Below are 27,778 nucleotides of genomic sequence, written 5' to 3'. Positions count from 1 at the left end.
AGCCCATGGACTGTAGCCCTCCAGGCAGGAATACTGGAGTGGGTTGCCATTTCCTTCTCCAAGGGGTCTTCCCGACCCAGGGATCGAACCCACATCTCCTGTGTCCTGTATTGCAGGCAGATTCTTTACCAACTGCACCATTAGGAAAATCTCCCAATACTGTTTTTTTTTAATAACACAGTGGATTTAATTAATGATCTTTTTTAGGGACTCCCTGGTGGTTCAGTGGTCAGGACTCCATGCTCCTGCTGCTGGGAGCGTGGGTTCTATCCCTGGTCAGGGAACTAGGAAGCTGCGAGCCTCGAAGTGTGTCCTAAATAAATAAATCAATAGAAACTATCAATTAAGTAACAAATCCATTTTTCTTTACTGAGCCGTGCGGCATGTGAGATCTTAGTTCGCCCAACCAAGGACCAGCCAGGCCCCCTGCAGTGAAAGTACAGGGTCTTAACCACTGGACCACAGGGAGGGCCCCACGGGTCCATTTAAATAGTTGTAAATACCAGTGCCCTGAGTGTAACGGGAGAGTGGTTCTATTCGGAGGGGCCTAGGCGGAGCACAGAGGCCTTCAAAGGAAGAAGTGGTGAGGGGTCGGGATCCTGGTGCGGCTCCCCGCGGGAGGCCGGCTGGCCCTGTGGTCACCACGCGGGCTCCGTGGGCGCCGTGCCGGGCCTGGCGGAGCTTCTCGCCAGGGATGGCCTCAGAGCTCCCTCGTGGTTCCCAGGACAGTCCTCTCAGGGAGGAGCCTTCCTGGTGCAGGGAAACGACGGCTAAGGTGAATCTTCCGGTCCTTTCGGCATTATTTCTGAAACATGGTTAGTGTGTTTTCTATGGGTGGATGGTTGGGGAGGGTGGAGTTTCTGAATCACTGAGAAAAATTGCCGTCCCCAATCCTGGGTTCTTGCTACACTTTTCTGACCTTTGAGCCCTGGTGAATAACTTCCTGAACAAGGATGGTGGGATTTTTGTTCTCTTCCTTGGTCTGCACATGTTGTTTTGTATAGTAACTCTGTAAATTGGGTTTTATCAACTCTCCTTTCTGGGAAAGGAAGCAGCCCCAGTGGGAGCCCCGCCAGCGCTGTCTGCTGTCCTGAGGCCAGAGGTGGGGGTGTAAGGTCTGCGATTCAGCCCGAGCCCTCATCACTGTTTTGTTCTCTACCTGTGACATTGTCATCAGGTGCGAGAATTGCATTAAATTAGAAGGATTTTGGAGTCAGGAGGTAACCGTCGAGATTCCTTAAAATTCAGCCTCCTTTTATTTTAGGTGAGGATCCTGATTGGACAAATTACTTAGATTGAAAACAGCACTTTTTACAGGGAGAGCTAGTGGGTTTCAAGTCAAAGTCAGGATTTCAGAACGTCCCAAAGGCTGGACCTGCAGCTGAATTTGACCAAATGATAGTTTTGACAGATACAAGTGTAGGGCTTTCTCAGAATGTGAATGGCGCAGCGGTGGAAGGAGAGTGGTGGAGTGTTTGCTGTCCGGTTTCTTCAGCGTGTCTGTGTGTTTGGAGAGATTCATACTAAAGTGTTATCATTGGGGAGAAAGGAAAGCAACTCAGCAGGACTGTGTGTGAGAGGACCTTGTAGTGTTGGTGAGGGCGAGGCCCCGCGTCTGGAAAGGGGAGGTGGAAGCAGGCGGGCTCTGCTTGCAGACTGGGTCCTCCAGCGTCTGGGAGGCGGGGTTGCGGCCCTCAGGTCCGGGTGAGCCTGGGCCTAGGGCGCTTCTGAGCGTGGATCTCGCTCCGGGGGCAGCGAGGCCCTTCCAGCCCCTCTCCCCGAGCGCCTCGGTGCGGCCTTCGGCCTGCCCTGCGCGGCCCCAGGTTTCTCTGTGGGAAGGACCCCAGTCAGGGCGGTGCCGCCTTCAGCCCCCTTCTCTGTTCGGAGCAGACGCAGGTCTGCGGGGGCCTGTGCGGGCGCCGCCTCTGCCCTGCGCCTCCGTCCCTGCTCCCGCCTCAGCCTGCACATGTACAGACCTCGGGTTTCAGTGGGATTTGTAAAGGGTGGCACCTGTTCACTTAGGCACCTCATTCTTCCGCCGGACTGTGAGCCCCTGAAAATTAGGTGCAAGTGAAGTCGTGTCCGCCTCTTTGCGACCTCATGGGCTGTAGCCCGCCAGGCTCCTCCGTCCGTGGGATTTCCCAGGCCAGAATACTGGAGTGAGTTGCCATTTCTTTCTCCAGGAGATCTTCCTGACCCAGGGATTGAACCCGGGTCTCCCACATTGTAGACAGACGCTTTACTGCCCGAGCCACCAGGGAAAAGTAGGTATTTGTGTCGTAATCGGCTTAGGGCGTCCATGCATTTATTTGTGCCTTGCTGCACTTGCTTCCTCTGGTGACCCAAGGCGACAGCAGATGAGTCCAGGAGGGCCTGGGAACGAGGAGCGGAAGCCCAGACTCTGACTGTCCTCCCCTCCCCCATGGTGTGACTGGTGACGGAACAGCATCACCTGTCTCCCCTCCTGCCCCCCAGGGAGACGGCGTCTGCCCTGCTCGTCCAGTCATCAAATGACCGCAAGACCCCTGTCCCACTCCCTGTGCCCTGGGTGTAAAAGTCGACTAAGGACCCCTGTTCAGTCGGTTCTCCCTTGAGCTGGCCCGCTGTTTTAACAGCATCTCCCTCTCTAATAAATTTTATTCCCTCTCATTGTGTCTCATATCTGGAAATTCTTTTCCAAACTGCACCTGGACCACGACACTTAGCAGAGAACTGGTGTTTGGCTCGTCTTGGAACAAAATACATGTTCAGTGCCTGTTGAGGAAGCAGTGCCTTGCCTCCTGACTTAGTGGTCAGCACCCTCCGCTTCCTGGCGGCGGGGGCGGCGGGGGGGGGGAGGTGGGGGGGGGGACACGCTGCTTGTGGGTTTCCTGTAAGTGGCCTCCAGGATACTCTGCATTTTTAAGAGCCGTGGTTTGACTTGTAAGCAGTGTTTGGTCTGCCGCTTGTGGGAGGTGGGGTGGCCCTTTGTTTTCCTTCGGGGATTCCTGGTACCTGAAGAGGGCACGCCCACTTCCTGTGTGTCTGGGGATGTGTAATTAGCTTTAGGCCGGGCTCCTGGAGTGGTCAGTCCTGTCTGGGGACATCCTGGTGAGAGGTCTGGCCACCCAGGCTGAGCGCGGGCGCTCCTATAAATGGGAGCAGTTGTATCTCTGCCCTTGGCCTAGCAAAGAGTTCTTTTAAATGAAACAGTCGCAGGCCTCTGCAGACGAGCAGGATCGTGGCACAGGTGTTCACGTTCACAGCTGTAACATAACACATACTGATTTGGACCTGGTGCTAAGTTTTCTACGATCTCTCCGAAAGGTAGCTTTTATATTAAATAACGTAGTAATTAATCACACCTTCAAAATGAAAAAGATGGGTCAAGAGTACCAGTACTGACCCCTGGGACAAGTAGATAAGTCTAGAAGGGGAGACTGAGGATGTAGTTTCAGGTTGTTGAAGTGGTCGCTCAGTCGTGTCTGACTCTCTGGGACCCCGTGGACTGTAGCCCACCAGGCTCCTCCGTCCATAGGATTTTCCAGGCAAGAGTACTGGAGTGGGGTGCCATTTCCTTCTCCAGGGGATCTTCTCAACCCAAGGATCGACTGCCAACCACTGTAGGCAGACGCTTAACCATCTGAGCCACCAGGGGATCCTTGCCCTTAATAGGGGTCATTTTAGAAAATTGTAGCCGTTTTTTTTTTTTTTTTTACTGACCTGTCTCAGCAGTTGGTGGACACTGTTGACATTTTACGGGTGGGGGCCCTGGAATTCTAGATGCAATGAGGTGACAGTTCCGGGTATAAAAAGTCCTACTGAAACCTGAGAAACTCGGGAATATCTTGCTAAATTATTTATGTGGATAGAAACAAACTTATGACTGAGTCTAGAATCTTATTGTACCAAGAAAGCTTTTTTAAAGTATATTTTTTTGATATACGTGGAATTTTCCAAGATTGCAATTACTGTAGACACTGAGGGGAAATTGTTCTGTTCTCAGCTTTTTGAAGTATGTTAGGGTTCTCCGGAGAGAGAGGTGGAGAAGGAAATGGCAACCCACTCCAACATTTTTGCTTGGAGAATCCCATGGACTGTAGCCTGTCAGGCTCCTCTGTCCATGCGGTCGCAAGAGTTGGACACAACTTGGCGACTAAAGCACCACCACCACCGGAGAGAGAGCCGGTGGGGCAGAAGCAGGCTTGGTAAAAGGGCTTGGCTTCCGCAGCGATGGGGCTGAGTCGTCCCGAGGCCTGCAGTTGGCAGGCCGGGCCCCCCTGCCCAGAGAGTTGGTAGCAGAAAACACCAACGTCCCACCTCAAGCCAGCGAGGAAGAGTTCCATCAGACTCCAGCCTTTTTCTATGCACGTCTTCACTTAGTTGGGTCAGGCCCACCGACACTAAGGAGAACAGCAAGCTTCACCCACCCAGTGAATTCAATTATTGATCTCACTCAGAAATGCCCTTACACGCAGAATACTGCTCGACAGAATGTCTGGGTGCCCCGCGGCCTAGGTGGACAGATGAGCCCAATCCCAGGAGTGTGGCTTCCCCTCTGGGAGCTGACACTCGAGCGCATGCGCGGGGCCAGCGTGCGCGCGAGCCGCGGGACCCCGGGCGCGAGGCGGGGCCTCGGCGCCTGCGTGGGGTTCCGCTCAGAGCCGTGGGTGTCTCGCACGTGGCGAGACTCACGTGCGCGTTACTGTGAATCATCCTCACGTTGTCGGCGCGTCGTGTGGACGTTTTTAGGAAGAACGTGTGTGATGAATAGGCTGTCTCTGGACTTCGTCTCAGCAGTAACGGTGTGCTTACGTATCTGTTGGAGAGGGGACCCGGGTCCGGCGGTGACCGCCGCTGGCCCGAGAGCGTGCCCGGACCCCACGTTGCCCGCGCCCGGGGCGGTCTGTCTGCGCCTCGGCCCCGAGGGCCGCTGCCGTGCTCATCTCCTCTCAGGCGCCTGCGCACCGCAGTCCCCGCTTTACCTTGCCGGGCTCTGCACAGCACTGGGGCCTGCCTTCCAGAGGTTCTGGTTTGCAGCCGTCGGTTTCCCTGAAGAGTAGCACTATTCAGAAGCGATTCACGTGCCACACAGCTCACCCACTAAAATGTAAGATGTGGGAATTATCTGGCGATTCAGCGTTTAGAGCTGCATGCTTTCACTGCCGAGGCCGAGGTCAAACCCTGAGCTGGGGAACTGAGATCCCGGAAGCCTCACAGTGCGGCCAAAAACAAGATGTAAATTCAGTGGTTTTTAGTATATTCACAGGGTTACCACCGTCACAAGGCGAGTTTAGAATGTTTCATCCCGAAGAGAAACCTATAACCCGTGAGCGGTTAGTGCTCTGTCTCCTTCCCCTAGGCAGCCTCTGTGCAGCTTTCTGCCTCTGGGTTGGATTTTTCTGGAAAATTTGTGTAAGTGGGGGTCACAGAGCACATGTTCATTTGGATCTGGTCTTTTATCGGGTACAGTGTTCAAGGCTCATCGTGTTGTGCCAGTTATGAGAGAGAGAGAGAGAGTGTGTGTGTGTGTGTGCGTGTGCTCGCGCACTCAGTCGCATGTGACTCTGCGGCCCCGTGGGCTGAGGCCCACCTGGCTCCTCTGTCCATGGCATTCCTCAGGCAGGAGTACTAGAGTGGGTTGCTGTTTCCTACTCCAGGGGATCTTCCTGACCCAGGGATCAAACCCACCTCTCCAGGTGGATTCTTTACCACTGAGCCGCCTGGGAAGCCCTTACATTCTGTTGCTGCTGCTGCTAAGTCGCTTCAGTCGTGTCCGACTCTGTGCAACCCCATAGACAGCAGCTCACCAGGCTCCCCTGTCCCCGGGATTCTGCAGACAAGAATACTGGAGTGGGTTGCCATTGCCTTCTCTAATGTGTGAAAGTGAAGTCGCTCAGTGGTGTCCGACTCTTAGTGACCCCGTGGACTGGAGCCCACCAGGCTCCTCCGTCCATGGGGTTTCCAGGCAACAGTACTGGAGTGGGGTGCCACTGCCCAATTAATGGACATTTCAAATTGAAACAAAAAGTTATTTCGTATGTAGAAAGCATGTAAACACAGAACTATATGATAATGTATATTCTGTAAGTAACAAATACATGCTAATAAGTAGAAACTTTATATTTAAATGCTAGCAAAGAATTCTGTCGTGGTTTAATTGGTCATTTTTGAGGGTTTTAAAAACCTTTTTTTTTTTTGACCATCATGCATACTATTCCCATGGACATTTGTACATAAGTTTTTGTGTGGACAAATGTTTTCATTTCTCTTGGGTATGTATACGTATTTGAACCCAGGACTGTGCTGGATAATTTGGAAAGCGTGATCCCCGTGGAGACCCAGCAGTAGAATTGCTGGGCCCGTGTTTACCACTTGAGGAACTGCCAGGCAGTGCGTCTCTGCCAGCAGCCTGTGAGGGCTCCGGTCACGCCACGGCCTCGCCAGCGTTTGTCAGCGGCTGTCTGCTCGCTCGTAGCCACCCTCGGAGTGGGGAGCGGCTGCTCACTTGGCTGTACCTCTGGGCAGAGGCAGTGACAGTCGCACTAGGCGGATTTCAGGTGCCCAGGAGCCACCCGTGGGCAGCACAGGTGGGCACAGGGCAGCTTCATTGTTGCAGTAAGTTCCCTTGGGTTGTGCAGACCAAGGAAAAGTTTAGGGACTGGGAGTGGGGCTGAGTGGTGTGGGAAGGAGGGCTGCCCTGGAATTTGGAGCAGAGACACTCCGGGGAACCATTGACAAGACAAGAGACTTAGAAAAGAGAAGGGGATACAAAAGGAAGGTGAGAGGCTGAAGGAAAGGTTCTTAGGATCTTGATTTTTATACACAATCGACTTAGTGACAGGTCCAACCCAGCTCTCTGCTGGTACAGGTAGGAGTCGCTGGTCGGCAGGGTCAGCATAGCCGTGTTGTGTGTGTCCTGGGAGGCGTCTGTGTCCTGGGAGGCGTCTGGGTTACTTTCAGTGTCCTCCGGGGGCCTGGAGGGAGCCTGGAGCGAGCAGCTGCTGGGTCTGAAGTCTAGGGAGCGTCGGCCTTGGGCCGAGTGCTCATGGGGTGCGGAAGAAGAAGGCCTCAAGCTTGGGAGCAGGCAGACGGTGATCTGATCACCGAATACGGCGTTTTCTGGAAGGAATAACTGAGAAGTCGGGGGGAGGCCAGAGAGGAGCCTGAGGTCTCGCTGTGCTTCCCTTGTGGGGTGTGGTGGCGGTCACAGCGTTCTCTTTGCTCTGAGGCCTTACCGCGGAGAGGTGGAGCGGAGCCCCTCTTCTGCCTCACTGTTCCTGCCACCAGACCAGTTGGTACAGTTTGTGTCAGGTCGGGCAAGATGACTCTGGAGCATTTGAGCATAGTCTGGGGGAAGTGGTCGTTGAGGCTGTTGGAAGGGAGCTTTTCTCTTCCAAAAGGTCATTCTGTAACTTTCCTTTATTTCTAAGTGTGTAGAAACCTTCCTGAAACAGACCAGCCTCTTTTTTGTGCTCAGCGGCACCGAGTGTAGAGGCCCTTCTGTTCACAGCAGACTTGCACTTCTGTTACTTGTGTGACTCTTTTCCCAGGCCCGGCCAGCGTGTCTCCCCAGACACGATCTTGCTACAGACACTGCGTTCCAGCTCTGCTGATAGAGGTGTGCTGGGCGGCTGTCTGGCCACGGCTCTGCTGCTCTCTGTTCCTCCAGGTCCTCTGAGCTGTGAAACCCAGTCTGTTCCAATCAGGTGGGAGGTTTCCTGTCACGGTTCTCACAGGTGTACAGAATGCCTTACTTTCTGAACGTCAAGTCTTACGTTCTGATGGGGCATTTTGGAGCTTCCTCTTGATAAAAGAGAGATGCTGGGAAACACTTAGGTCCTGATGCTGGAGTTTCTGGGCTGATGCTGGGAAACATTTAGGTCCTGGCGCTGCAGTTTCTGGGCTGATGCTGGGAAACACTTAGATCCTGGCGCTGGAGTTTCTGGGCTGTTCTGCTGGTCTCTGTGCAATGTCATGACACGTATTTGAACCCAGGACTGTGCTGGATAATTTGGAAAGCGTGATCCCCGTGGAGACCTGTAAAGTGGCTCGTGCTCACTGCCAGGACGGTTACTGCTTCTCTGCGCGTGCGTTGTGCTGGCCGCTTCCGTTAGAGGTCTGGGGTCTTCTTTGTACTGAGAGAACCGGAATGCAAAGAGTAACTTCCAATCAGTAGTGTTCAAGAAGGAAGTGCATTCTGATTAACTAGTCTACGAATTTTTCCTCATTTTCTGTAACGACATCTAGCTTTCAGACATTTTTATTTCATGGTAAGATCCTTCGAAAACAAATTTCTAAAGCGCTTTCTTGCAGTTTTGTTCTCGGGATAATGCCGTTTCTCTCCACAGATTTGCCTGTAAATGCATCGCGAAGAGGCAGCCCAGAATGAAGAAAGCAAGCAGGAGTGTCGGCTCAGCGCCTAAGGTGTCGGGGACAAGCAGAGTGCAGGCAGCGGACAAAGCCAGGCCCGAGAGCAGCTCCTCAGCCTCTGCGGGCAGCAGGCCCGTGAAGCCTGGGGCCGCAGCAGCGTTGTCGAAGGTATTCGTGTGACGTGTTTGTGCGCACGGCGGGTGTAGGAGGAGCGTGTCTCCCTGTGTTGGGCCCGTCGTTACCAGCGATGCGGGGTGGCAGCTCAATTGTGAGCAGAGTGCTGTGCCTCCGGGGCAGGGCCCCTTCTGGGAGCCCCTGGAGCGTGGCGTGGAGGCGAGTCATTTGCAGGAAGAGCTCAAGTACCGAGAAACAGTCGGCTGTCTGGGAGAGCAGGAGCGTGGACTGCGCTCTTTCCAGCAGGGAGACGCTGCTGCTGCCTGAGGAGGCTGATGGGGCGTGCACGCGTGCAAGGTCTGGCCGGACGGCCAGTGCGACGTTCCCAAACCTCCGCAAGGGTTCTTCTTCCCACCCCACCCTTTATTACACTGCCCCGAAGACTGTGCTGATTAGTATTAATCCCTCGTAGAACTGGGTGGTATTGGTGTAGTTAGAGCGTGACTCGTGTTCTCTTTACACCCCTTTGTTTGGAGGCTGGTTTGCTCCTTGTCGGTCACAGGAAGTGAGGTGTTCGAGCCCCGGCTTTGGGGACAGGCCTGCCAGGCTGGCTGTGTGTGCCCTCGGGCTGCAGTCAGATTGCAGCGGCGCGCAGGGCCGGGCCTTTGTGAGCGATGGCAGCAGGGCTTCTACGGCTCAGCCCGGGAAGCGTCCTCGGCCCGCGGTTCATCCCTGACAGTGCCGGCCTCCCCGAGGTGCTCTCGGTGTCTGTGGGAGGCTGCTCCGGGCCTTTTTCTGCTGGTCCGGTGTTTGGTTCGGTGGGCAGAGGGCCCCACGGTCTTCCTCCAGACTTTCTCAGGCCAGAATTCATCCTGCCTGTTCTCTGCTTGCTTGTTTTGGGGTGGAGACTTTGCCTCTGCGGAGAACTTGGAGCGCGTTGCTGCTTGTCTGATGGGGAGAAGCCAAGCAGTGCCTGAAACACAGGCTGTCCAGAAGCCTCTGTCCACTCAGGGCTTCACGGACTGTGACCTAACTATTTTAAGGAGTGCCTCGAAGGGCGCCTCGCAGGGCACCTCACGGGAACAGCTGATGAGGGACTTCCTCATATGCGTGGAAAGATCTAGCAGGATCTAGATCTAGTTTTTCCTACCCCAAGGTTGTCGAACCTGAAGACAGACTCATTCCAGGGGCTGGGAGATGCCCCCGGGTTTCTCCTCGCTGGGGCCCTGCTGAGTGGCTGGGTGTCACCCTGTGACCCTGGGGTGATACCCGGAGTTGACCTCTGCCCTGCTTCCTCAGTCTGAATCAGCACACTGAGCCATTTCCTCTGCGACAGAGCTGCCTCTCCTATAGGAGAACCGGGGTTTTCTGCCGGCCGCTCGGTTGCTGGGCTGTCTTTTCAGCGGAGCGCCTGTGTAGCCGGGGCTGGAGGAGCAGGTTGAAGCTTTGGCTTGGGACGTGCACACGGCCAGCTGGGTTGCCTCTTCCTTGCTGGCAGGCAGCGTCTGTGCGGTTCATTCTGGAGTGCGCCCTGAGCGTGTCAGGTCTCGAGAGGCATGGGCCCCGTGGATAGCGCCTGGTCTTGAGCAGTGAGTCCTTCTCCACCGTCAGGCGGAGAGAGCCGTGTTCTCGCTGTGTGCCTGTGTCTGTGGCCTGGGCTCCGCTCAGCTGGCTGACTTCTGAGTGGCTTTGTGTGTGTGCGCCCTGGGGAGGGGCATGCAAGAGGCGATGCTGTTTGGGTACGCGTTCCCTTTACTGCAGCAAGTGCTTTCACTTAAGAAGAAAAAAGGGTTGTTGAATAGAAGTTGGAGTGAAAAGGTAAGAAGGAAAGAAGAAAGTAGTGAAAATGGAAAAATTGGAAAAAGCAGAAGGGCTTGGAGAGCCCACAGCCCTAAGCGTTTCTTTGTCTTTCCTCCACGTGTCCCTGTGCTGCTTCAGTAGGTGCCCACTTCCCACGACCCGGATTCATTCCTGTCACTGACGAGCTTAGATGATTAACCCCAAGAATGGGTGTTCAACTTGTAATCACTTAGGTGCTGTGTGCACACACCCGCTCCCATGGACACCCACGGGATGTGTCGCTGCCCAGCACTCGTGGCCCACGTGCCACTGTTCCTGCAGTCGTGGGCTGTGGAGATGTGCCTTTTTCTTCCTTAAGAAATAACGTCTTACGTTTTTCCGCCCTGGGCCTTCACTGCTGTGTCCAGGCTTGCACTAGCTGCAGCGGTGGGCGCCCTCTCGAGTTGCGGTGCGCAGGCTTCTCTCTGGGAGTGTGGGCTCTGGGCCCCCAGGCTCCAGTGGCCGCAGCGCGGCTTCCGCAGGCTCGGGCTGCAGGCTCCCAAGGGCACGGCCTGCAGAAGTTGCGACACGAGGGCTCCAGCTCCTTCGTGGCCGGGGCTCTTCCCAGACCAGAGATGGAGCCCGTGCCCCCGCGTTGGCAGGCAGACCCTCGTCCACTGCAGTACCAGGGAAGTCCCGTTTCTTCCTTTTGTTTTTTGGCTGCAAACAAGGATTGAACGCAGCTCCAGCATGGGAAGTGTCGGTTCCTAACCACTGGGCCGCCAGGAAGCCCCTGAGTGTACGCATCTCTGCTTCTTATTTCAGTTGTTGTTTGTGGCTAGGCCTAGTAAGATGCGGGGGAGGGCCACTTCACCTTAGTGGGCAAAACTTTTGGATCTTTATTTATTCAAAAAATGATTTCAGTTATTTTTGGCTATGGTGGATCTTCCATACGGTTTGGGCTCTCTGGTTGCGGTGCGTGAGCCTCCTGCTGTGGTGGCTCCTCTTGTTGCAGAGCGTGGGCTCCAGGCACCGGGCTTCAGTAGCTGTGGCACGTGGGCTCAGCAGTGGGTCCCGGGCTCCAGAGCACAGACTTAGTTACTCCAAGCCATGTGAGATCTTCCCAGATCAGGGATCAAAGCCCCATTTCCTACGTTGGCAGGTGGATTCTTTACCACTGAGCCACCGGGGAAGCCCTGGTCCTTTGATTTAAAAGCACGTTTTTGTGTTTTTTCCTCCCATAGATCTTTAACTCCTCTGTGTTCTCTCTCATTTCTAGAAGTAAAATCAGATTTCTTCACTTTTTTTTCTTAAGTAATAATTTTATGCCCAACCCAGTTATCTAGAGTACTTGTTTCCTTTTTAAAAAGCTCACATTTCAGTCATCTTCATAAAGCATAAGTAAATCAAATGGTCTTTCTCAAGTAGAATGATCATTTAACCCTCAGTGTAACCATAAAGTCTCTAGTTTTTTATTTGTATGTTATGTGGACTTTTTAAAAAATCCCCTTCTTTCAATTTTGGCTTAGGCTACCAAAAAAAAAAAGTAGATAGACGTTAAAAAAATAAACTTCAGAGAAACTTCTATTAGATGTTGGCTCCATCACTGGATCACTTCAGAGCAGTGGGGGTTCTTCCTCACTCTTAATGCTGCTTCTCGAGAAGCTGCCAGCTGGCGCGCGTGCTGGCTCCGCTGCTCCTGCTTGGTGAGTCACAGCCGAGATGAGGGGTAGCAAGTAGGGTGTCCTCACTTCTCCTCACCCCTCACTGAATCTGGCACGTGGGGGCATACGGTGGGCTCCCATGACATCTTTGAGTCCATTGTGATCTTCATATTTTTAGAAGTTGCAGCCGTCTGTGAGCCAGCGAGGAGGTTCCGTTTCTGCAGCACCAAGGCGTGTGCTGCCTGGTAGCTGCCGGGAGGTCTTTGCAGAGGCCCTGGACTCAGCCTGAAAGTCAAGGACTCTGGTTAGGGTCAGAATGTTATTTAGTCTCGCTTTGTCTAACCAGCTTGTTTTTAATCTTTTGTTGCTTCTAGACCAAGAGCAGTGATGACCTTTTAGCTGGGATGGCTGGAGGGGTGACCGTGACCAACGGTGTCAAAGGCAAGAAGAACGCCTGCTCCTCGGCCGCGCCGGCCGCGCCCGCGCCTGCCGTGAGCGCCGCGGAGAACAGGCCCAGGACCGGCACAGGTGTGCGCGCGGCGGGCCCGCGGGCGGGGCGGCGGGGTGCCGGGGTGCCGCTCGGTCCTGGGAGTGTCTGGCCTGGGCACGGCGGTCTGGTACTTCATCTCCACATGCTCATCACCCTGTCACTTGAGGGCCGCTCTTGGCGCCCTGATGCCCACCCTCAGCTCCAGGCGTCACCCACACACACCTGATCATCTCTGAAGGATAGCTGCGTGTTTAAAAATATATTCACAATGCCATTACCAGGCCTTAAAATAATCACTTCTCGTATCATTATTCAGTAAATATTTAAATTTCCAGCTGTCTTATAAGTGTTACATACATACACTTACTTATTTGTCTGGCTTAGGATTTACCAGGATTCACTTAAGGTCCACATATAGTAATTGCTGGTGTCTCTTAAGTCTTCATTTTTAAACCTGTGAGTTCACCCCGCCCCTTTTTTCCCTCGCAATTTAGCTTTTGTAGAAACTGGTTGTTTGACCTGTAGAGTTTCTGGATTTTATTTCCTCCTTTTTGGCCATGTCATGCGGCTTGCAAGATCCTAGTTCGCTTACCAGGGATTGCATCCAGGCCCCAGCGTGAAGGCACGGAGTCCTGACCACGGGGCCTCCAGCGAGCTCCCTCTAGCGAGCTGGATTTTGGTATCGCGCTCCTGTGATGCCCGTGGCCGTGTTCCTGCGTTCTCTCTGCTCACTGTCAGTGCCCCTGGATTTAGAGCCTCGATGGGGCAGATTTAGGGTCCTCCCCTCCTCTCGCCCGCTCCTTCATGCAGGACTGCCATCTGTCCATCTGCCCATGGTGTCTGGCTGTCTCCCGCTGCCTGACGTCAGCAGCCTCTGATAGTCAGTGCCTAGATCCATTCATTCCAGTCCTGCCTTTCTTTCTTCCTTCATTAGCAGCAGTTGTTTTTTTTTTAAGGTCTCGTTCTGTAATCCAGAGAGTAACGCTTTCATATGTGGCTTCTTACACCGAAAGAAAAAAACTTGGAAACTTCCAGTAGTCTTAAGATACTGTGCTTGTAGTAAGTGTGTGAAAGAAGATCGGCAGAAACTAGAGCAGGCCCTCCCTTGCTCTCGTCGTTCAGGTTCTTGTCCCCTCTTTGTGTACTGGACTTCCTCATCGGCTGGCGTGCCAGCTGTGCCCCCGCCTTGACCCCGTGTGGCCTCTTCCTTCCGCCCAGACCCCGGCCCACGCCGACTGCAGCGCCGCGGTCAGCAGGAGGGAGCGTGGACGTCCTTGGCTCAGTGACAGGTGTCACTCCGTCTTCTCCTCACCGCAGCCCTGGAGGTCAAGGCCACCCTCAGAGGTGTCATTTAGAGGCTCTCAGCTCAGCGTTGTGAGAGCCCCACGCAGAAGCTGCAGTGCCCCGCCCAGGCCGTGCACCCATTTGCTCAGCGAATGCTTCCTGGGCGCCCGTTCTGTGCCAGGCCTCAGAGCTGGTGATGGAGCACCCTGGACTGTAGGTCTCTGTCCTGGAGCCCGGGTCGTCACCACATCTAACTCTCTGGCTTGTAGGAGGTCCAGTACTCTGAGCCCTCATACCCCTCCCTCCCTCAGGGTTTCCCTGTGTGCATACGCCCGCTTCCCTGCTGGCCTGCCTCCCGCCCTCGCGGGCTGCCTTCAGTGGTCACCTCCCCAGGCCCTTTGCCCTGTCTTTCCCCTTCCCAGCCTCCGTTTGCAGTCACTCCTCTGCCTTTGAAATCTAGTGCAGATTCGTAATCCCGTCTCTGTTCTTGCGGAGAGCGGGCTCTTCTCCGAGAGTGTAGCCTCCCTCCGCTTCACTGCTCTGTCTGCCCACGCTCTTCCTGCTGCTCTTCGTCCTCCTCCTGCTTCACGAGGCGCCCTCTGGCTTACTGTCTGCCACAGTGCTCCCCTGGGTTTCTTTCCTGCTCGGGAAGATTCACTGAACGTTGCCTCTGTGACTCCCTGGATTTGCTGGCGCTCAGGGCCTGTGGAAGCCTTCTTCTCCTGCCCCATCTGCCACGTGGCCTTCCTTTTCCTTCCTGCGTGTGACGCCACGTCTAGCACCTCGTCCCTGTCTGCCGAGGCCTCCAGCACCCCCTGCCTGCGCTCCCCGAGCCGCGGCAGAAGCAGGGGCTTCCCACAGCGTCCCCCATCAGGCAGAGCTTTCGCCCTCCGCCCCCTGGTTAGCCTGGTGCTGACACGTGAAGAACCAGTTGGCTCGTTAAGAATAGTTATTGATCAGGTCTAGAACTTATTTTTCAAAGTAAAAACGAGTCTGATGATTTCTTTAAGTGTTTGTGGATGAGCACGGTCTTCTTACGTTAATTAAACACACGTCATGTCAGTTGTTCGCACAGGTTTGCCTTTAGCAGTTGGTGACACTGGCTTGTTGCATGAAAGTGTCGCCAGGCCTTAGCGGCGATGCTGCGTCGTTCTCTAACACCGATAAAGGCCGAGCGGGTCCTGGTAAGTTGCAGGTTCTGCCGCACGGCCTGCCTGCGTTTGAATCTTGGCTCATCCATGTATTACCTGTGGGACACTGGCAGGTGGCGTATCATCTCTTCTTGGGTTTCTTCATCTGTAGAACAGGATGACGGTAATGAAGCGGGTGTAAATTACCGTGTGTGAGCTGCTAATGCGTGTGTGTAGTGAGGATACGTGCACGCTGCCTGTTTGAATAATTCCTGTTACCGGTGCTGTTTGCGCGACACTTCCAAGTGGTGCAGCGGCAAGGAAGCTGTCTGCCAGAAACGCAGCTTCCAGCCCTGGGTCGGGAAGACCCCCCGAAGAAGGGGAAGTGGCGGCCCCTCCAGTGTGCCTGCCTGGACAGTTCCGCGGGCAGTGGAGCCGGCTGGCCTGCCACCCGTAGGGTCACCGGGGCCGGCCGTGACCGAGCGACGGCACGCGCACGTGACGCTCCGTGACGTGAGCGTGTCTGTGCTTTCTGTGATCACAGCTCTTGTGTTTGTTGCGGGCAGCTTAGGGTTTTGTTTGTCCAGAGGCTGCCCCTCCCTCTGGTTGCCCGTGGTCTTCCTCCCTTCCTGCTTCTGCAGGTGGTGTGCTGTGTGGCTGGCTGTCCCTCAGAGCACCTTCCTGCAGCCTCCCCGGACGCTGGGCTCCGGCCGCCTGTGGAAACCCACGGCTTGGGATTCAAGTCCACGTGTACTGAGATGCGACTCACAGCCCTTAAAACTGTCCCTTCACAGCATGAAGCCCGGTGTGAAACGTCTTTTTTCATTGATAAATAAAGGGTGATTGATCTTCCTGTTTGGAGGGAGCTGAACTTGACAGTAACCAGACTCTCAGGCAGGGCCAGCGTGACAGTCCCTGTGCAAATCCTTAGATCATTCCTCGTTCCCTTGGGGCATAGCTCTGTGCCTGTCTCTTGCTAATGTTCTGCCTTAAACTCTCTGTCTTAATCATGTAGGCACGAGTTCTTCAACCAAGCGGAGCACTTCCACAGGTAATAAAGAGTCCAGTTCTACTAGAGAAAGATTACGTGAACGTACCCGACTAAACCAGAGCAAAAAACTACCTTCTGCAGGTCAGGGGGCTAATGACGTGGCGTCGGCCAAACGCTCCCGCAGTCGCACGGCTGCGGAATGCGACGTCCGCATGAGCAAGTCCAAGTCGGACAATCAGATCAGTGACAAAGCTGCTCTGGAGGCCAGAGTGAAGGATCTTCTCACCTTGGCCAAAACCAAGGACGTGGAGATTTTACATCTGCGGAGCGAGCTCCGGGACATGCGTGCTCAGCTGGGTATCAGCGAGGACCCCCTCACCGAGGGCGCCGAGACGTCCGAGGAGAAGGAAGCCAGCACCGTGCACCAGCCAACCGACGTGGAGTCCACCTTGCTGCAGCTGCAGGAGCAGAACGCCGCCATCCGCGAAGAGCTCAACCAGCTGAAGAACGAGAACCGGATGCTGAAGGACCGGCTGAACGCGCTGGGCTTCTCCCTGGAGCAGAGGCTGGACCATTCCGAAAAGCTGTTTGGCTATCAGTCCCTGAGCCCAGAGATCACCCCTGGTAACCAGAGCGACGGGGGCGGGACGCTGACCTCCTCGGTGGAGGGCTCGGCCCCTGGCTCAGTGGAGGATCTGCTGAGCCAGGATGAAAACACGCTCATGGACCATCAGCACAGCAACTCCCTGGACAACCTGGACAGTGAGTGCAGTGAGGTGTACCAGCCCCTCACGTCCAGCGACGACGCCCTGGACGCGCCCTCGTCCTCGGAGTCAGAAGGCCTTCCGAGCGTAGAGCGCTCTCGCAAGGGCAGCAGCGGGAATGCCAGCGAAGTGTCTGTCGCGTGCCTGACGGAGCGGATACACCAGATGGAGGAGAACCAGCACAGCACGAGCGAGGAGCTGCAGGCCACTCTGCAGGAGCTGGCTGACCTGCAGCAGATCACCCAGGAGCTGAACAGCGAGAACGAGCGGCTCGGCGAGGAGAAGGTGATTCTCATGGAGTCCCTGTGTCAGCAGAGCGACAAGCTGGAGCACTTCAGCCGGCAGATCGAGTATTTCCGCTCCCTCCTGGACGAGCATCACATTTCCTATGTCATCGACGAAGACGTGAAAAGCGGGCGCTACATGGAGCTGGAGCAGCGCTACATGGACCTCGCTGAGAACAGCCGCTTTGAACGGGAGCAGCTCCTTGGCGTCCAGCAGCACCTAAGCAACACCCTGAAGATGGCCGAGCAGGACAACAAGGAGGCCCAGGAGCTGATCGGGGCGCTCAAGGAGCGCAGCCACCACATGGAGCGGGCCGTTGAGTCCGAGCAGAAGGGCAAGGCGGCCTTGGCCGCCACCCTGGAGGAGCTCAGAGCCACCCTGGCCAGTGACCAGATCGAGATGAATCGCCTGAAGGCCCAGCTGGAGAACGAGAAGCAGAAAGTGGCGGAGCTGTACTCTATCCATAACTCTGGAGACAAGTCTGACATTCAGGACCTCCTGGAGAGCGTCAGGCTGGACAAGGAGAAAGCAGAGACTCTGGCCAGTAGCCTGCAGGAAGACCTGGCCCACACCCGGAATGATGCCAACCGGCTGCAGGACGCCATCGCAAAGGTACCGTTTCAGTAGATAGAGGGCTCTGGAGCCGCGTGGAGTGGCTGTGGCACACGGCACGCTTCCCGAGAGCCGGCAGCCGGGTGGCGTGCCACTAGCTCCTCCTAAGGGGATCTTTTTCTGAGCTGCTTGTCTTGGGCGGGAGTGAAAAGTGTTCTTGTAATGACGTCACTTCCACTCTCACTTCTCCACCGTGGTCCTGCCTGTGAAAGGCTAAAGCTGGGGTCACGCCTGACGGAAGTTGTCCCCAGTTCTGGGGGTGCCCGGGGGAGCGTGTCACGCAGTGTCACAGCACCCTCGCGGCTGTATTGACACAAGGAAAATGGAGAGCCAGAATTGCGGTCTGTGGGGCCAGCAGCGTCTGCCTCCTCTTCTGTGGTGCGGTTTTTCAAGTAGGGTTCTAGGAGTTTGGTTAAGCTGCTGTGTAGTTTGTATGAGAGTCTGTTCTTAATATGTAAATCTTAATTTTTTAAGGGATGACTTTCAGAGATACAGTTTAGGAGATATATTTGTTGGTGCGTACATGTTGGGGGCCCCCGTGAACTAATAGTTTGACAGTGTTTGAGGATTTTTGGTTTCTGTTTTTAATTTGATACTGAAACCGTCAGAAAGCAGACATCATTTTTGTGGGAAAGCATGTTACTTGTTGATGAGATGCATGCCTTCAGTCCAATCTCTGGAGAAGGGGAGACTTCCAAAACCTCTTCGTAAGTACTGTAGCGAGATTCAGCACTCGTGCTGTGATGTCAGCGCGAGGTCAGTGGTGTGGCAGCGCGCCGTGCTGAGGCGTGTTGTGTGATGTCCGAGGCGCTGGACTCCCACAGTGGTCACATGGCCCTCCTCACTCTCGCAGAGCAGTGCCCACTTCGCGCCCAGCCCGGGCGGCCTGTGCGTCCGTCCTGGGACTTAGCTCAGAACGGCGCTCCCTTCCTGACCTGCACCATCGGTTTCACGCAGGTGGAAGATGAGTACCGAGCCTTCCAAGGGGAAGCTAAGAAGCAGATAGAGGACCTGAACGTGGCCGTAGAGAAGCTACGCTCAGAGCTGGAAGAAAGAGACACAGAGAGGAGTGACATGAAGGAAACGATCTTTGAGCTTGAGGATGAAGTGGAGCAGCACCGGGCAGTGAAGCTGCACGACAACCTCATCATCTCGGACTTGGAGAGTAAGTGACGCCCCCGACCCGTGGGACCGTGCACGCTCGGGACAGACAGGGCGGGTGGCTCTGCCTGGGCAGGGTGCTGGGGCAGCCGCGCTGTGGCCGGGCAGGCACGTGTGGGCTGGGGCCTCATGGCACCGCCCGTCTCCCGGCCGCTGTTTTGCTCCTGAAGGACTGTTACACAGAAGCATCTCTTTAAAACTGCGTAACTGAAAAGTCATTTCAGTGAGACGTTAGTGGGGCTGTTACCTTTCTAGATCTCAGGAAAAGCCGTTTATCACCAGCATCTAGTGGTTGCAAGTGTAGGGAGACCAAAGCTACTGATCTTTAGGCCTACAGCACAGGTTTTTGTTTATCTGTTTAATTTTCCTCCTTTCCATGAAGATTTTACGGTCAGGTAGATTTGGAATTCGGATTTTGAGTTGCTCTGTTTGCTTTTTTAAAAGATTTTTTAAAACTATTTTGTAGTTATTTCAGACTTATAAAAAAAGTTGCAAAAATAGTACAAGCATTTCTGTGTGAAAATTTGATGAAGAATGGAAGTTCGCATGATCCTCTCACAGACTGTGTGCTATGTTGGAAGCGAGGAAAAAGATACACGGTGGAGCAGTTGGGCAGCACTGTGACAGGCACGCGGCTGTGCCTGGGCCGCGTTCTGGCTGAGCTGCGACTCATCTAGTCACAGAGACACGTGTAGGCAAAAGGTGAGGAACGTCGTGCTGGCAGGACTGAGTGGTGTTTCCCCGAAGACGCCGCTGTCGTGAAGCGCCGAGGCCGAGCGGGAGTCCCAGGCTGCAGCAGTGGGGAGGGCCAGCCCCTGCCCCCTTGCCTGCCGGCCCCGGGCTGCCCTCAGGCTGTGGGGACGGGCGTCGGCACAAACGCGTGAGGTGGACAGCCCCGGGTCTGAGTGCTTGTAGGGACCACACACCGAATCGTGCCGGGGTGAGGGGCGTGGCTCGTGTCCCTAAGGATGAGTGCAGGCGGGCGGGCAGGGAGCGGGGGTGCAGGCGGGCGGGCAGGGAGCGGGGGTGCAGGCGGGCGGGCAGGGAGCGGGGGCAGCGGAAGCCGGAACACGGTGCTCTGTTAGGTGGGCAGGGCTGAGGAAGGGGCGCGTGGGAGCCAGGTCCTGGTCCTTGTGTCACATCCTGTGTCTTTTGTAACTTTCAAGCTATTTCCAAATGATAGGTTTTAAAAGTTCTTCTGTACTCTTTACCTGGATTCCTTGAATATCAGCAAATTTTAAGTAGTAATGGCTGCTAAGGATGGCCTGGTGGGGATGGGGAGGATGGAGGTAACCTTTCTGGATGCCTTGGTGGTTTTTCAGTCGCCCATTCGTGTCTGACTCTTTGTGACCCCATGGACTGCAGCATGCCAGGCTTCCTTGTCCTTCACCATCTCCCAGAGTTTGCCAAAACTCATGTCCATTGAGTCCGTGATGCCATCCAACCGTCTCATCCTCTGTCGCCCCCTTCTCCCCCTTCTCCTCCTGCCCTCAAACTTTCCCAGCATCAGGGTCTTTTCCAGTAAGTTGGCTCTTCACATCAGGTGGCCAAAATATTGGCGCTTCAGCTTCAGTCCTGCCAGTGACTATCCAGGGTTGATTTCCTTTAGAATTCACTGCTGTGATCGCCTCGCTGTCCAAGCAACTCTCAAGAGTCTTCTCCAGCACCACAGTTCAAAGCCTTAATTCTTTCGCGTTCAGCGTTCCTCGTGGTCCGACTCTCACATGCATAGACGACTACTGGAAAAGCCACAGCTGTGACTGGATGGGCATTCGTGGGCAAAGCGCCGTCTCTGGTTTTAATGCTCTGTCTGGCTTTTCATCCGAGGAGCAAGCATCTTTTAATTCATGGCTGCAGTCACCGCCCACAGTAGTTTTGGAGCCCAAGAAAATAAAGTGTCATAAGTCTGTCATGGTTTCATTTTTTTCTCCATCTATTTACCATGAAGTGATGGGACCAGATGCCATGATCTTAGTTTTTTTGGATGTTGAGTTCTAAGTCAGCTTTTTCGTTCTCCTCTTTCACCTTCATTAAAAGCCTCTTTAGTCCTTCTTCACTTTCTGCCATAAGGGTGGTGTCATCTGCATGTCTGAATTTATTGGAATTTCTCCCAGCAATCTTGATTCCAGCTTGTGATTCATCCAACCTGGCATTTCACATGGTGTATTCTGCGTAGAACTTAAATAAGCAGGGTGACGATACACAGTCTTCACGACATACTCCTTTCCCAATTTTGAACCAGTCTGTTGTTCCATGTCCGGTTCTAACTGTTGCTTCTTGACCTGCATACAGGTTTCTCAGGAGGCAGGTAAGGTGGTCTGGAATTCCCATCTCTTTAAGAATTTTCCACAGTGTGTTGTGATCCACAGTCAAAAGCTTTAGTGTAGTCAAGGAAGCAGAAGTAGATGTTTATCTGTGATCCAACGGATGTTAGCAGTTTGATCTCTGGTTCCTCTCGTATGTCTGTACATCTTGTAAATCCAGCTTGTACATCTGAAAGTTCTCGGTTCAAGTACTAATGAAGACTAGCTCGAAGGATTTTGAGCATTACCTTGCTAGCATGTGAAATGAGCTCAACTGTGTGGCAGTTTGAACATTCTTTGGCCTTTCTTTGGGATTGGAATGAAAATGGACCTTTTCCAGCCTTGGCTAGAGCTGTCGAAATGTCGGGTCATGCTTCTTTGCGGACCGACAGGCAGACGCAACGTGGGGCTGGAGCACCTGTGCCCGCGGGTGCGGGGGTTGGAGGGGGTTGATCTACTCCCAGGAGAGGGGGGGTTGTTTGCATCAGCCCTCAAGGTGTCTGGTGGCGATTCTGAGCTCTGGCTGGTTGACCTGGCATTTGTAGGATGACCTCAGGGCTATTCAGACTATTCCAGAGTGTGAGGGTACTGGAGTGGCTTGTGGGACTGCATTCCTGAGGGACGTGGTGATGCACTTTTTCATCTAAAGTTTTAGAAAACTTTTAGTTTAACATTTATGTCCAGTTTGTATTTCATTGTCTGAACTGAGAGAGTTAACTGCATTTACTTCCTAAATACAGATGGTTCTAAAGTTTCAGATTAACTTGGGAGTTCAGTGTCTTCTTTTAGTACAGATAATAGCCTTTTGCCTTGCAAACCTTTTGCTTTGAATGTGGAAAGAGTGACACCTTGTGGTAATTGGGGTGATAGCTAGAAAAATGTTAGAGGTTTCCAGGGACCAAATTTTCCATATCAATGCCAAAATAAACATTACATAAACAGGGTATGGATTTTAAGTATAAAATGGCTGAAAATCCTTAATAAAATCTTTTTGGCCATGTAGTTTCTCTCCCCAATTTTAAAATAATTTTTTATTTTGTATTTGGGTATTGCCAATTATGGAAACAGTAACAGGCTTTATTTTCTTGGGCTCCAAAATCACTGCAGATGGTGACTGCAGCCATGAAATTAAAAGACCCTTGCTTCTTGGGAGGAAAGGTATGACCAACCTGGACAGCATATTAAAAAGCAGAGACATTACTTTGCTGACAGAGGTCCATCTAGTCAAGGCTGTGATTTTTTCCAGTGGTCATTTATGGATGTGAGAGTTGGATAAAGAAAGCTGAGTGCTGAAGAATTGATGCTTTTGAACTGTGGTGTTGGAGAAGACTCTTGAGAATCCCTTGGACTGCAAGGAGATCCAACCAGTGAATCCTAAAGGAAATCAACCCTGAATAGTCACTGGAAGGACTGATGCTGAAACTAAAGCTCCAGTACTTTGGCCACCTGATTCGAAGAACTGACTCATTGGAAAAGACCCTGATGCTGAGAAAGATTGAAGGCAGGAGGAGAAGGGGACGACAGAGGATGAGACGGTTGGATGGCATCACTGACTCGATGGGCATGAGTTCGAGCAAGCTCCGGGAGTTGGTGATGGACAGGAAGCCTGGTGTGCTGCAGTCCATGGGGTCGCAAAGAGTGGGGCATGACTAAGCAACTGAAGTGAACTGATAGCTGATTAATGGGCTTCCCTGATGGCTCAGCGGGTAAAGAATCCGCCTTCAATGCAGGAGACACAGGTTCAATCCCTGGGACAGGAAGATCCAGTGGAATAGGGAATGGCAACCTGCTTCAGTATTCTCGCCTGGGAAATCCCACGGGCGGAAGAGCCTGGTGGGCTGCAGTCCACGGTGTCTCAGGGAGGTGGACACGACTGAGTGCGAGCACAGAGACAACGGCTGATCAACAACATTCTGAGGGTCCCAGGCGGACAGCAGGGGACTCGGCCACACGCATGCATGTGTTTCTTCCTGGCCACGCAGACTGCCACGCTACGTGAGCAGAGCTCCCTGCACCGCACAGGAGGTCCTTGTTGGTTATCCGTTTTAAGTACAGCAGTGTGTACATGTCCAGTTTTTTGAAATAAAAGTTGAAATAGGCAGCCGTACCTGGAGAGCTGGGTGGCAGTTAGCAGCTCCTGCCTGGGTGTGGCGGTCAGTGGCATTTCGCAGCGTTTGCCTTCTGAGTGTGTGTGTAGCTGGACCGGTTGGCAGTGAGCTGTGGACACTGACCTCCGGAATGTGTCAGCACATCTCCTGTAACCACAGTGCAGGGTCACAGTTAGCAAAGCTAGGCGTGAGCTCTTAGCATCGTCGAACACCCCACGTGCAGATTTTCCTAGCTGACCCTAGAATTCCTTTATAATTGTTTGATAGGATCCAGGATCCAGACACATTTCATGTAATTTCTGTTATAGCTACATAATCTGATAGGAGTTAGTTTTTTCCTCAAGAATTCTAGCCTTTGGGATGCATGCTAAGTCAGCACTTGATTTAGGGGCGTCCAGGAAAGGGAATGCTGCTAACTGGGAGATGAGGGGTTTTTCCTGTGGAATGAAAGCATCCCCATGGTCAGTGTTAGAGCCTGTTTAATCACCCCCCTCCAAAGAAATCCTGCACCCATTAGGAGTCGCTGATCATTCATCCCAGCGTGGTTCTGACTTTGGTATTAATAGACAAGATTTCAAAACAGCTTTTGTGAATGTACTCAGGACATGGAGGAAAGCGTACTCGTCATGATGAACAAATAGTAAATCCCCAGAGGTAAAAACTGTTAAAAAGGAACCTAGTAAAAAAAAAAAAAAAAAAAAAGGAACCTAGTAGGTATTCTGGAACTGAAACATTAAGACAGCAAATACAGAAAGTTACTGAGTCATTTAAACTGCAAAACAGAGATGTGGAAGAGCCACTGACCTTGAACGTCAATCTGTAGACATTATCCAGGGTCTGCATGGCCCCCCGGAGAGCTTGGCGCTGGCGCCGTGTAGACCTGGAGTGCGTGCCAGCCTGGCCTGCCTGCGGTGTCCTGGCCGCACCGGGACGTCACATCTGAGCCGGGAAGGTCTGAGTAGCAGCTCTCCCAGTAAATACTCTTTAAGACTTCCAGCTCAGGACGATGGCACCTCTTTTCCCTCCCACAGTCCTAGGGACACGGCGGGAGAGACATTATAAAAATACTCTGAAAAGTAGAGCAAAGAGAAAATGGGAAGGGTCCTGTCCGTAGGCCAAGAGTTCTAAGCAGTCTCTGGAAGACTTCATGTATCCATAAAGCCGATGGAGTTGGCCGTGGGTATCAGCGGGAATAGAGAGGTCTGCGGCCTAGAGAGCTTTGCACCTCTCAGTAGTGATGTCCCCACCGTGCCCTGGGGCTGAGGGCACCATCCTCCCTGTGGGGTCTGAGGCCGAGGGATCAGGCGCTGGGGGTCCTTACACGCCCTCCTCTGCTGGGCACCGGCTCTGCTGCTGGCCCCACACTGCCCCTGGGCTCGTCTCTGTCTAAGCAAGGTGGGACTCTGGGCCCGGGGGCCCCCAGCACCACACCCTCCGTACTGTGCCAGGATAACTGCCGGCTGCTGTGTTGTCTTGAAAAGGAGACCACACAGAGGGCAGGGCAGCTCGGCCCCGCAGTGAAATGGGCGCGCGCCTGTCGCCTCCGCAGAAACCGCCTTTTCCCTCCTGTTCATCCAGAGTGTGTCCCCCCACCCCCAGCAGAGGCTCCTGTCGTCAGCAGAGCCTTCTTTAGCCAGTGGTCCGTCCAGAAGCGTGCAGGAGTCTCTGATGCGAATCATTCTTTGTAAGTAAGAGAGACCAGCCAGGACTTACTAGACGTTTTAATACCTTCTTGTTGCTTTGTCAAGTCCGACTCTCTGCGACCCCATAGACTGTAGCCCGCCAGGCTCCTCCATCCACGGGATTTCCCAGCAAGAGTGCTCGAGCAGGTTGCCATTTGCTTCTCCAGGGGATCTTCCCGATCCAGGGATCGAACCTCTGTTTCCTGCATTGACAGGCAGATTCTTTACCGCTGAGCCACCAGGAAAGCACCTTTTAACATCTTAGAAGAGCTTAGAGGAGAATAGCAGAAAGAAACAGCTCAACAGAGCCTCCAAAATAAAGCTGCTAACGTGCCGAGCGAAACACAGCTGACTGGTATCAAGAACAGTGGTGCCAGCCAGACCTCAGGTCCAGCTTGGCCGCGACCTCACCTCCCACTCGCTGTCTGCGTAGCCCTGAGCCCTGCACCCTTGCAGCTGCGTTCTGCCCTCTGCAGTTCCTGAGGTTCAGGCCAGCTAGGGCCTGGCATCCTGATACATGGAAGTTGATGACCGTGGTGACCATGGGCGGCTCGAGACGAGAGAACGGGCAGGAGCAAGAGGAGGAAAGCTGTGTCCTGCTGTGATGAGACGACCTGGAAGGCACGGTGCTGGGGGCCTTCGTGGAGAAGACTCATGTTGACTGTGTATGATTAAAACTTTCAGTGAAGTATCAGAATTATTAATAAACGGCATTGGGAGAAGTATTTGTAACATATATCAAATATGTAGAGAGGTTCAGTAAGACTAGACTAACCCGTTAGCTAAATGATGCGTGTGAATAAGTAAGTCCGAAAAAGATACAGGAAGGTGCTTGACTTCTGAAAAAGGCAGTGAAACAAGACAAGATGGGGGTTTGAGGAATTTAAGAGCTAACATGTAAGGGAGGAGCAAAGGGTCCCTTCTGGAGCACTGATCAGAATCCTTACGAGGATAACAGTGCCACAGCAACCTGCTTGCAGAAACCTGCTCTTCAGAGAACCCTTAAGGCTTGCAGCTGTACGCACAGATGTGGATGCTCCCGAGTTGCAGGTCACCAGAGACCAGGAAACGACCTATATTTTCAACAGTCGAGGTCCAGTTAGAAGCCCGTGGGCTCGGTGCGTCCCTGCCTCGCTGCTCTTTCACCAGCCGGGGTGGGCACGCCCGGTCGGCGTGCGCAGGCCAGAGAAGCGTGTGCGTGAAAGAAAGCACGCGCCAGAGGATGAGCCGGGGGTGTTACCTGCGATGAAGACCACGGCAGTTTCACTACAGCGTCACACTCGGACTGTAGCCAGCCGTAGTGGCGTTCCTGAAGAAACACCGAACTCCGTGTATCCCATCCCGTGGAGTCTGTAACTTGGTGACTTCTCAGAAAGAATTCTGTACTCTAGAGCGAGTGGTCGGCCTGTCCCTGCTGAGTTTCAGGTGACCCTTCAGTGCCTGTCCTCTCTCTGGGGATGAGTCCTCAGGTAACGCCTGAGACCCGGAGGCGCTCGTGGTGCTTATGAGACATGCTGGAGCCGTGCTGACTCTTTGTTAATGGGAGGTTGCTGAGGCGAATCACGATATTTCCAGTTGATGGAGTATGATTCTGGCCATCAGAACGCTGCTGCGGGTCCATATTTATTGGTAAAGGTGTCCAGTATCTACTGACTAGTGGGAGAGCTTATAAAGCAGTAGAAATAGTATAATTTTTTTTTCTTGTAAACATGTATTACTTTTAGAATCAAGGGGTAAAAGTTATAGCCACATTTTGGGGGGAGGGATAAAAACGAGTAAAATAAAAAGCAGTAGGGACTTCCCTGGCAGCCCGCTGGATTAAACCTGCACGCTTCAAGGCAGGGGACGCGGGTTCAGCCCCTGGGTGGGGGGTTAGAATCCTGCATGCTGTGAGGCGTGGCCACACATAGAAAACGAAGACAAAAGTAGTGAATGGTTTATTCTAAACTCACGCGTATCCTCCTCCTGCATCGGGGCTCTGTTTTGGGGGTACAGCTGTGGCCTGGTGGCTGGCTGCCCGCCGCCCCGCCCACCCTGAGGGGTGCAGCTTTAGCTGACAGGTTCCCGGGTCCTTCCTGCCTCTGAAAATGGCGCCTGACGGCCGTTGGCAACACCAGCCAGGTACAGGGCCGGCTGAGCACTGGGCATCTTCTGGCATCGGAGGGCAGGGGAGCTTGCGGGGACTTTGCTCCCTTCACACCACAGGGGTCGTGGGGGGTCCCATAGCGAGGCTGCTGACCACAGCGCCCGCAGTGGGACGGGCCCGTGGCCGGAAGTGGCGCAGAGGCCCAGCTGATGGTTCTGGCTTGTCGTCGGTGGTGGGAAGGTTGTGAAGCCCACTGTTAGATGGGCAGGCTGGTGCCCGGGATTGCTCAGAGCAAGGTGGGCCAGTGGCAGCGACAGAAGAGGGACGCGCCGATTCCCAGAGCGGAAGCCTTGGAGAGGGAGGGCGGCGCTTCTGCTCTTTGAGAGACGGTGGTGCTGCGTGCGAGATGAGGCACTAGATGGCAGCGTCTCTCCCACTCAGGCTGCGAGGCGGGAGCTGTGTCAAGGCCCGGGTGACCGAGGCCCACGCTGCCCCGTGTGACAGGCCGCTGCCCAGCCTCCTCACCGCGCGGGCTGGGCCGCCGGCGCCCGTGTTTCCAGGGAGGAAAGCCGGTTGTCACTTTTCCTGCTTCTGTGAAGCGTAAATAATAGAGTTCCCTGGAGACTCCTGAAGTCCTTTATTCCGCCTGAATATGTCCACTGGCCGTCAGCGCCCTTCTGTTTACGGGGGGACGCGACCGCAGTGGGCTCGCAGTGCTGAGGGTAAGGGGTGTCCTCTGAGAGCCACGGTCCCGTGAGTCCTGTGGCCGTGAACGTCAAGGCTGCTAGAGGAGAGGGTGAGAGCAGAAGAAGGGCGCCTGGGGTCTTACGGTGAGCCTGAGATGGCCACGCGGCTTACGTGTCGCCTGAGGGTCAGGGCAGTAAGACCGGCAGTCGCGCGCCTCGTGTGTGTCCCCTTACACGACAGGCCGCCTGCCGCCAGCAGGGAGGGAAAGCAGTTTTCAGCAGAGGAG

At 54.0% G+C, this 27,778-nt stretch overlaps 1 protein-coding gene across 7 annotated transcripts in view; it reads left to right on the top strand.

Moving 5' to 3' along the window:
• The window catches only part of SPECC1L (sperm antigen with calponin homology and coiled-coil domains 1 like), an 86,121-nt gene that overhangs the window by 14,690 nt on the left and 43,653 nt on the right, over positions 1–27,778 (top strand). For 5 of the 7 annotated variants that reach the window (XM_061385554.1, XM_061385555.1, XM_061385556.1 and 2 more), the window contains exons 2-5: positions 8,331–8,520; positions 12,284–12,437; positions 15,829–17,465; positions 18,423–18,630. In XM_061385554.1, coding sequence (XP_061241538.1) covers positions 8,368–8,520; positions 12,284–12,437; positions 15,829–17,465; positions 18,423–18,630 — 2,152 coding nt within the window. In that variant the 5' untranslated portion in view covers positions 8,331–8,367. Of the gene's footprint in view, positions 1–8,330; positions 8,521–9,870; positions 10,056–12,283; positions 12,438–15,828; positions 17,466–18,422; positions 18,631–27,778 lie in introns of those variants that run through there. The other 2 variants (XM_061385557.1, XM_061385558.1) reach the window with 2 other exon arrangements.

This window comes from Bos javanicus, chromosome 17 (genome assembly GCF_032452875.1).
Source record: "Bos javanicus breed banteng chromosome 17, ARS-OSU_banteng_1.0, whole genome shotgun sequence".
NCBI lineage: Eukaryota > Metazoa > Chordata > Mammalia > Artiodactyla > Bovidae > Bos > Bos javanicus.
The sequence above is the reverse complement of the archived record's forward strand: the minus strand, read 5'-3'. Positions and strand labels throughout refer to the sequence as shown.